Here is a 10,759-nt window from a genome sequence, read left to right as displayed (position 1 = left end):
ACCACGGCGATAATGCTTGGGAGAAAACAAGCAGTATTTACAAACTGGTACAAGGAAGAACAGACAGGGCGTTTTCAACAAAAGCATTGCTTTACTGAACATGTTTTTTGATGCTGATTTTTTTCCCCCTAAATAGAATAAACTTCACATTCATTTTTATTTTCAGATTCTGAAACACACAAGTCATAACAGAAGTTCAGAAACATTACACAGATCATTAGTTTATTATAATATTATTTCTGCAAGAGGAAGTTCCTGGAGCAAACATCACTTCAGCTCTGCTATTGGGGACAGAATCAAAGCCATCGATTCAAAAGAAAAAAAGACTCCATGTCTCCACTGGTTCCATTGCCTGGAAGAGTTTTAATTGGGCCCTCCTTCAGGACTTTGCTTTTATGGGCTCACAGAAAAGTCACTTGGCTTGGCTAAAGGTCTCTCACATCAGGGTAAAAAGCCCCCTCAAACCTTATTTGGAGATTCATGTTATTTTTGCTTCCCTTTAGAAAGATATGATGATTTTACAGAAGTAAAAGCTCTGGCACAATCAGCCATGTACATCTGTATTGCTGGGTGCCACAACTCCTGTTCAGCATAGGCAAAGTCAGGTTCAGGAGAGCACGTCGTTTCAGCAGCCTCAACACAGTTAATGATGACAGTTATGGAAGTGAACTATTGCATAGATTTCTTTTTGAATTAAAAAAATACAATAAACAGATCAACACTTAACATCACACTAACTATGAAAAGGCAGACTGCCAATGAGTTATCACAGAAATATGTATTTTATCAGCACTGATAATAGCTGGAAAGCAAAGCTGCAATGGCCTAAGTATTAAAGTTTGAGTTCTATATAAAAAGCATGAGTGTTTTTCACAAGGCTGTTGTCTGAGGAGTGAAAGGGTGTTCTGCAAGCCACAGAGATCCACTTCTCACTGATCAGAGTCTGGTTTGAAGTTCAGTGAAACTCTGCTGCTACAGAACCTCTGCCCAAAAGGTGTGGGACCATCATCAAACACACGGCCTAGGTGGGCATCACGCTGCGACAGAAGCGATGGTGTACCATTATTACTCTTACACCTCCGGACCAGCATTGTGCTGGAACCTACTGTTTTACCCTGAATGAAGAAGCCTGTATGGTGAATTCACTGTTGAGTTGTGTGGGTGGGGGAGTCTTGGGGAGAGATTAGAAATACATCCTGGAGTAATGACGCCTGGCCTGTGGGTGAGTATCTGTCCCCAGAGTATCAGATCCCAGAAGAGGAAGTTGAAAGGTACTAATGCCAAAAAGTATAGGAAATAAATGGGATGGATCTACAATTCTCAAGACTTAATAAAATTTTCAAGTTAATTAAGACAGTCATTGTAGGTCCTTCTCAGAGGTCAACTGCGGATTCCCCTCCTGCTCCTCCCACCCAGATTACTGATGGGAAGAAGACTCAGAATAGCTGTTCATTATAAAATTGGAAGGTTGTCTTCAGCTGGGGTTCATGATTACTGGGTATTACTGCAAACATGAACTATGCCATGATAATGGACTGCAACGAATGCTTTTGCAGATAATACCTAATCCTGCTTGGAGGGGCTGCAATTCATTAAACTCGTTTGCATACTTTTATATCTTAACAGATGTAATAAACAGAACAGACTCAGGGTTGGGAAAAAATGGCTGGGGGTGGCAGCTCTTTAGAAAAGGACCTGGGTATTACAGCAGGTCTGAGTACAGGTATGAGTGGGGAAAGGGAAAGGTGTAAGGACAGGAACACTTCCAGAGCAGGAATAGCTACCATGGAAGGGTGGCTTCAGAAAAGTGAAAGAACTCACAGAAGGCAGCTGTGAAGGTGCAGGGCACCACCACCGCTGTGCGGGGAAAATAGTAATAATCTTCAAATGCTGCAATGCAAACCCTGTGTTTTCTTCAGTATCTTACCAACAGTAGGAAGCCATGAATGTTACGACTCATTAACTATTGGGACTTTGGATCTCCATCACAGCTTATGCAAACATTTAGCAGGATTGAATTAGGAAGCAGTGGGTCTGTGATGGGGCAAATGGGTGGGCTAAATCTCAGTCTCTTCTGCTGACTGTTGTCTCATACTGCAGTCCACCTGAGGTCCTCTATATACATTTCCTGTCTGAACGCCAGCACTTGGCTATACTTACACAACTACTTCCCAGTCACACCATTTTCTTCACCCAAACTGACTGTCTACATCACATAAGAAGGCCAATGGCATCTTGGCTTGTATCAAAAACAGCGTGGTCAGCAGGTCCAGGAATGTGATTCTGCCCCTGTACTTGGCACTGGTGAGGCCGCACCTCGAGTACTGTGTTCAGTTTTGGGCCCCTCACTACAAGAAAGACATTGAGGTCCTGGAGCGTGTCCAGAGAAGGGCCACAAAACTGGTGAAGGGTCTGGAGAATATGTCTTATGAGGAGCGACTGAGGGACCTGGGCTTGTTTAGCCTTGAGAAGAGGAGGCTGAGAGGAGACCTGATCACTGCCTACAACTACCTGAAAGGAGGTTGTGGAGAAGTGGGTGTTGGTCTCTTCTCCCTAATGACAGATGATCGGACGAGGGGGGATGGTCTCAAGCTGCGCCAGGGGAGGTTTAGAGTGGACGTAAGGAAGAAGTTCTTCACCGAAAGGGTTATCACACACTGGAACAGGCTGCCCAGGGAGGTGGTGGAGTCACCATCCCTGGATGTGTTTAAGAGACGGATCGATGAGGTGCTGAGAGATATGGTTTAGTGGCGGACAGATACGGTTGGACTGGATAATCTCTAAGGGCTTTTCCAACCCAGTGATTCTATGATTCTATGATATTTAGAAATCTACTCATGTGTTTCATAGAAAGGAGACAGAATAGTTGCAGTGATACTGTAATTCTTACTGCTAGATTTAGGTAGATTTATTCACGGGCAAAAAGAAAACTTACTTGTTAAGATTTGGGTCTTTGGGTATCACCTCCAAAATAAACATACCTCTTTGCAGATGACTTCATTCCTAGTTGATCCTAGCGAGTTACTTGGTCGTCTCATGATATTGGTATTACTTTCGTCTCTGCCACAGGTACCAAAAGCCTCAGAAAATGATGGCCATCCAGTCCCAGAATTGTACTTCTTCTCTGAGCTATAGGGGAAACCGGGTCTTGTTAATTAATAACAGAGATGTTACAAAAAGATCTGTTTTTAATAAGAATGTTGAGTTTTTTCCTCATCCTTGTCTTGTACTATAATTAATAGTATTTGGCACTATGGAAGTTTTCTTACTGGCATCAAACTGTGCTGGAAACTCCTCACCAAAGGGAATTCTTGATCAGCCCACAAAAGGAGCTTTTGCTTCTCCCTTTCTATTTCACTGAGAGGCATTTCATAAAGCTTGAAAAAAGTTTTTTCCAACAACAGAGCACATCGTTTAGCTGAATTATGCCTGCAAAGTTGCAGGTCGAAGCCTGGACCAGTACAGCACAACCTCAGCGGACAGAATTTACAAGAAGAAATGAAGTATGGAAAATGAGTATGGAAAATGGCTGGGTCAGCCCACCAGACCAGGGTCGCATCTGATGATGGCTTTGGCTTGCAGTCAGCCATCAAAGTGATCTGGTAAATCAAACAGAGCCTTGCTCAAACCTTCCATCAACCAATGACAAGTCCTCACAGCAATAAGATCTACTTTTCCCAAGGCATAATCACAGCCATCAGAACAGTACTGACAGGCTGTCAGCTTGTGGGTACCTCCTGCTATGATCCAGGACTACCAGCCCCGTTTAGGTGCATATTAGAACTTAGAGCACATTGGATAATATGATCAGAAAACATTTTGGGAATTTAGCATACAGAATGAGATAATCCCTCCTATTTAAAGTTGTGCAAGCTTTGATAGCAGTAAGTACTTCTTTCCTAGGGAAGAGCGACCTAGTGTGTGTTAGAGTGAGACATGAAGACTCAGGTACTACTCGGCTAAGTGGTCTGGAGACCCTCCACGACCCTTTCCTCCTGATTTCCCACGTTTTAGCCCAGTTTTACAAACCCAATGCTCTTACTGTCATCTAGTGGTGGATGGAGACAGCAACAGCAGCAGCAGCTTTGCTGCCATCAAGGGGATTAGTCCGTTAGCCAATACAGAGTGTACAGCAAAGCATCTAGTATAGTTCATGTATATTTTGGTGGGATATTAATACGGTGAAGAAACATCTGAAAATGTTACTTGCAGTGTCTTTTAGAAAGACAAGACAAAGGAGCTGGGCAAAAAGCTTACATAGTCCAACCCGAAGAACACTGCGTGCTTCAGCATGAATTTTACAATGAACTGTACAGGGCTGTCTTTGAGCAGCGCAACTGTGGAAGTAAAAGGGGATTTGCAATCACAGAATGAACAAAAGCTAGTTTTTGTGCAGGCTGTTGCTCAGCCCTTCACATCAATCCCCAACGACCCGGCAGAAGTATTCTCCTACCTCCTCCCTTCCATAAAACTGGGGAGGAACAGGACTCAGCCCAGAAGCCGGCCGCACCGAAGAAATGCAGTTTGCAGACTCTGCGTTTGTCTGAGCAGGTATTTAGGGCTCCAGGCCTATTTCTTTCCAGCCAAAGAGGGCTCCCTGCCTTCCCCGCTACAAAAACCACACAAACACTGTGCCTACCAGTCAGAGTCCAGAAGAATAACCTGGGGGAACTCAGATGTGCATACATGACTTCTGTGTTTCCCTGACATATACCTGTGCTCTCTCTTTTTTATTTTCAAAGGATTTCAATCAGAACTCTTCATCTTTTTTGGACACAGGGACCCTTCTGTTTATTCATGCATAGATACGAGGATCCTTTCTGAAACCCTGTAGTGCCAAGGAAGGTCTTTAATGCCATGTGGGTTTTGCATCTGACCCTGGCCGACTCCGTCCCTTACATGCCACTCACAATATTTAAGTTTATTGTAGATGTTTTCCACTGCTAAAGGATCAATCTTTTGAGCTGTTAAACTAGCTCTCAACAGAAATGGTCTCTGTGTGGTTTTACTAACAGTAATATCAGTTAGATTCCTTAATAGAAACATTTTAGTACCCAAAAATATTGCTGTTCAAGATCATATTTGTCCTTTGAAGTATTTCACCACTTAATTTATGGATAAATGGACTTTCCCTAAACATATGCATTAGATTAGCCTTCGACACACCATTCCTCCAGCACATGTCATTTACTTTGATCCCTATTTCAGTCGTCCTGGATGGAATCCAGATAATTCTAAAAAGTGCTTTTTGCTGTATGAATCTCAGCTGTAGGTTTATGGTTTGCTGAAGGTTTGAGATTTCATTAAAGCACCACAATTTGCTATCTATAAAGGTTAGGGGGTTGTTCCATGTACTCCCAGCTCTTTCAAATGAGTATTTTGTAGCAGAAGGTAATAAATTCTGGTATAAATGTACACACACACACATATATTTTGAAAGAAAGTAGGAAATGCTTCATGTTTACCTGTAGCTAATGATGTAATGTATTTGAAAAAGAAAGGACATTTTTAATGCACTAGGAAATAAACATGATGAATGACTCTCTTATCAAATACCATATTTTTTTTCTCATTGTTACTGTCCTCCACAACATAATGCATTCATGAAAAATATATTTTCAGCCCATTTTGCACATTTAATAATTTTCAATTTTCTTAAAAGGCTTTTTTCTGTAAGGTGTTTTTGGTTTTTATTATTTCCCTGTATCAGCCTGTAAGGCTCAGCATTATTTTATGCTTTAAACAGAAGTACCTATATTCTCTGAGAGCTGAATACTGCAAAAAGCATCATGACTGTTTGGTTATATTGTTGTTTTGTTATTAGTTTAGCAGCAGAAGCAATTCCCTCCGGTGTTCATCTCTCTTCATGCTGGCCTGTCAATATCTATTGTCTAACATAAAGAATGCCTAAATTGAAGGAACATTTGAAGGAATTCTTCCACAGCGTAGTAATTTTAAATTTCTCTAATTTATCAGAATTACTCAGAGGTATTTTTAGGTTCTGTGTTTGTCTTCAGACTATTCTGCAATGCTGCACTAGCTGCTGAGATAAATTTGTTTAAAAGTGTTTGTAAGCAAACTGCTACAGAAAAAGGAAACATTTAAGCAATTATTTATTTACACAGCAATAGGTTTCTGTACTCGGCTGAGGGAAAACAAACTATTCACAACTATTGTCATCCAATTTTACCATTTAATTGCTTACTTTAGGTTTATTTTTAACGCAGTCTTTACGTTTTCCCCTCTTTCTTACTATCCAGAGCTCTTGTTCCTCAGCTCCCCATTTGAAGTTCTGCTCTGTGACGTATCCTTTAAAGTCTTCATAAAAATGGCCATATCAGCCATATTCCATTGAACTCTCAGTTGGGAATAAATAAAGGCTATTTGCTAGATCAAAAATATGAGGAACTGTCTTTTTGGGTTGTTACAGAGAACAGAACACCTTCTGCACATCCTACTCCAGGGCAATCTATTTCCTTTTCCTTAGACTTTAATGAAGTTACAAAATATATAGTATTATAAAAAGCACAAAGGTTAATAGCGCAGTCGTTCACAGCCAGGTTTAAAAAAGTAGATGTAACCAAAAAGGCAGAAATAGTGGAATTTAATTTAGGGAACAAGAAGGGGGTGGGGATGAAGAGGAGGTCTCAGGTCCAGTATGAGGGAGCCAGCAGTGAGACCGTAACAACAGCTAGACCATGGCACACCGAAGGGCTCTCTGGCCCAGCAGCATGAGTGGCAGAAGATGAGCACAAGAACAGAGCAAACATACAGCAATGCTTATGCATAAATACACAATGCTGTGGCAGCTTGTGGCTTAGGGACCTCTTACACAGAATTGTTATCAACCAAAAAGGACAGTGTGTGGGGCAGGAGACAAAAGGCAGACCCTAACGTAGCAACTACTGTCTGCTGGCCATGGGAGACCCTCGTCTGCTCAAGAAAAGGGCATGCCATGTACCTGCATCACCACAGGCACCCTGGAAACCTTACATCTAGCACTCTGGCACCAAAGGGTTGTCCTCACGTACTCTTTCCGTTTCTCTCATGAAAAGACATTGCCCTTCCTGCCATGGTTAGGATGCTTTAAGGATGCTGTGAAATCTAAAGGATGTTACTTGAAGAGTGGGGCATTGCAGCACACACAGTGGTATATTCCCGATTCTGTGGTGTTCAGATAGATGCCACTAAACAGCTTTTAGAAAGGAAGAAAAAAAAAAAAGTTAATAATGCAGGTCTTTAAAAGCTCACCATCTGGAACAAGCATGTAGGAATCAGATTCAAAACAGGAGAAAAACCATAAAAAGAAGGCTTCACAGGGGGGCTTTGAAGAACAAACATTAGCAGCCTAAAGAAATGAAGGGGAGGATGCCTTTGGATTAATAGTGAAGACTACCCCCTGCCCTCAGAAACTTCGAGACCAGTCAGATACATAAATCATCCAGGTACCGAGGCCGGAGTCGTGACCTCCGAGGAACTTGTGAAATGTGCAGGATCCCAAAGACCAGGGCTCTGCTATGGTGTGCCACAGCTTCAAAGTAGCTCTACAAAGGGACTCTCCCCTCCCTGCATGGTGTGGAATTTGGATCTTTATTTTACAGATAAGGATTTGGGCATGATTCACAGGATTTAATCCCATGGTACATGCTCCACAGGCTCAGAAGCCCCGGCTCTGGGCTAGGGATGCTGGCCTTTCACCCACAATGCTACATGGCCTCCATCACTCAAGGAAGCACAGCGCAGGGACAATGTGGGTGGGTGATCTGGCACATGAGGGGTAATCTGGCTCCGGAGTGGAACGCTATGTATAAGACTTCAATGGCTAATCCAAATATGGTCAAAAAAAGGAGACTACGGGACAAAAATATGATCTCACTCCCCTCTGGAGAGTCCTCACCACTGCCACACAGACGGCTGAGCTGGCAGTAGAGGATCCCAGAGAATAAAAAGCAAAATATGAGAAGAATGCAGAATGTTTTTTCATGGGCAAACCAGTCTGGGTCAGAACAAAATCCACCCGGTTCAGTATGTTGAGTCTAACTTTCATCCACAGCAAGTTTGGGGAAAACCCGCTAAGCAACTGAGTGGTGGCAGCTCCCTGGAGCAGGTTTGGCCCTGCCCAACAGGCAGAGGAGGTGGCTTACCCTCGGACAGCATTGGCACTTTTCCTTACCGGTTCAGTTCCTTTTTCTCTGCTCTGGAGTCAATTTTTTTTTCCAGTCTGTAGCAGCAGTCACTTCAGCTTGTTTGGTCGGAGAGCCTGTGTCTTCAACTAAGATATAGAAAGACAATTGGTATTATTTTAACATCATTTTAACTTAGACTCTGTTGATGCTTTCCATCACCACCTCAATTCTCCCAATTCTGTGGGTACAGACAGAGCACAGGAGGGCAGTTCAGGACATAAGAGCAGGGGCGAGCGCAGGGCTTCGCATCTGCTTTCCATTCCGTGTGCTACGTACCGGAGCAGCTCCAGCACTCCACTTGGGAAGGCTCTGAACGGAAACGGGCACCTACGATCCAAGGTACCATCTGCTCTCCCAGTGCAGCCCTCTGTCCTGGCTTGGGATAACTGCTGCTCTGCTGGTGCTCCTTCCTCATCCCTGTGTGACACTGAAACCTTTTGGCAGTTTGCCTCTTGGAAACCCTCAGAAACCAGAACTAGTGCTCATTTATGGGCTATAAAGACCTCCACCATCCTCAGCCAGAAGCGGTGCTCAGAAGGAGCATTGGAAGAATGCAACACCTGCAGCCCATGAGAAACGGGGTCATAGTTAAGTGAGGGACACACAACAGGAGGGCAGAACTCACCCATCATGGTGCAAACTTCCAGCGATGCCTCTTGTGTGTCTGCACACACCATGCAGAACATTTATGGTGGTATGGGATTGGCAAAGAATTAATAGATTGGCTGAAAACCAATAAGTAGTTTCATTCCTTCCTGATCAAAAAGTCCGAGGTGGGGAACTGCCTTCACGCTTATCTCCCATCAGCGTAGGATCCTTGAAAAACAAATCAGCTCCTAAGTGATGAACCCTTGCCTGGACTCCTCTCGTGCAGTGCAGAGGTGATATTGGGAGAAAAAAGGAATTTGAAAATTACAGATTAATTATAAAAACTATAGTTTCGCCTCCCAGTTCAAAAGAAATACCTACAGCAGGCTGACTTAGCCCTTTCCAACCAGCTAGAGGACACCGGGGATGGACATGCCCTCCCCTTGCAGGGTGGCTCCTGCCCTTTCCGCCTCTCTCCATGCTCTGTGCTACCGTAGGTGCAGCTGCTGCTGGAGATCCACCGTGGGGAGCAGAGAAGGAGAAAGTGGTGGTTCCCAAGCATTCTCCAGAACAGATAAGCTGCTACATCAATGGGGTGGGACCGGGGAAGACGGCATCTTCCCTGGTCCCACCCCACTAAATTACACATCTAATCCATGCATTCAGCCTAAATAATTGCACCTTATAAAAGCAATGAGTGAAACACCCGCTTAACTAGCCATGCAGCATTTGCAGGTAAAGGTTTCAATCACTTCTTACCGAGAGGCAAAGAAATCAGCTTGAAAATTGAACGATCCCTGCAGCCGTAAATACGACAAAATCCTGTCGAGGCATTTGCTTGGCAGCTGTTATGGGTTGTTTTTTTAAGGAGAACAAGTCTGGCATTAGCATGCAAAAGTGCTCTTGCCCCTCTAAATGCATGTTACAGGCATTGCTTTTAGTTGTATTGATCGAGTAATTGCAAAGGCGATGTGCTATCTAAGTGGCTACTTGTTTACGCGGTGTGATTTGCAGTCCCAGCTGCTTTGACTTGGCCTACAAATACACCTGTAATAGGACACATATTTTAGTTTGGCTTCCTGCCCTTAAAAGGTAGACATAACTGCAAGTTAATGCTGTTGTCTGCTTTTTTTCCAGTAGCTCCATTTCTGATTCGGAATTAGTTTATCATTACTGAATGATGTGGAAGGAACAGTTTAGATTGCATCAGATAACAAAGCTAATAATGGCATTTAATACAAAATTTCTTTCTTTTTAGTCTAATTCTTTCAGCCTAACTTTAAAATCAAAAGTAAAAAATAGGGTTGTGTGACCAGTCCTGTGTATGCCCACCCTTACCCTCCTCCTGGCTAAGACGGTGAGTTCAGTGGCAGCTGAGGACACCCAACGCAGCGTATGGTCGGTACCACGGCTGTAACAAATCCTCTGCTCGGTTCCACGAAGCCGTGCACTGAAAGACGGAGGGCAGCAAGGCTCACAGGTGATCACACACGCTGTCTGTGGTGGCAGGGGAGAGGGGGACACAGAGCTGATTAATGGCTTTGTCCTATACAATAAGGCATGGTGCAGTGAAGCCAGAGTACCTGGATAAAAATCCTGGAGATGCGATGCCTGGGAGTCCTCAGCACCCTGATTCAGGATGGTAGGAGAGCAGCGCTGCTGGGCAGGGAGGAAAAGGATAATGTTTTTTCATATTCAGCCATTTGGGGAAGTGAAGATCAGAGACAGATCTTTCCAAACCCCTTCTAGCTTACCTCTACGGCATCTTTTATCACTCATTTAGCCATGGTTTAGGAGGGAATTGGAACACTTTAGGGAGCCTTTGGAGAGGAGTGACCCAATTTGACACTCCCCCAGTTCTGGCAAATGGCTTAGGGCTGGAAAGTGGTGGCAGGCGATAGTGTTGCTCTCGGAGCTCACTGCTGCTGTTTCTGGCTCAACTGTGGAAAAGAGGCATTTCCCTCCCATTCCTGGCCTTGCTCCCA

At 43.8% G+C, this 10,759-nt stretch overlaps 1 protein-coding gene across 1 annotated transcript; it reads right to left on the bottom strand.

The window, feature by feature from the left end:
- Window positions 1-929: 929 nt before the first annotated feature.
- On the bottom strand, window positions 930-8,818 carry MSRB2 (methionine sulfoxide reductase B2). Its single transcript, XM_010154375.1, is given in 6 exon segments — window positions 930-1,037; window positions 2,982-3,129; window positions 7,119-7,195; window positions 8,174-8,195; window positions 8,197-8,272; window positions 8,812-8,818. Coding segments are annotated over 6 exon segments (438 nt in total).
- Window positions 8,819-10,759: the final 1,941 nt, after the last annotated feature.

Source organism: Eurypyga helias, unplaced genomic scaffold, assembly GCF_000690775.1.
Source record: "Eurypyga helias isolate BGI_N326 unplaced genomic scaffold, ASM69077v1 scaffold9756, whole genome shotgun sequence".
Classification (NCBI taxonomy): domain Eukaryota; kingdom Metazoa; phylum Chordata; class Aves; order Eurypygiformes; family Eurypygidae; genus Eurypyga; species Eurypyga helias.
Note: the sequence above shows the minus strand (reverse complement) of the source record. Positions and strands in the feature narration are given on the sequence as shown.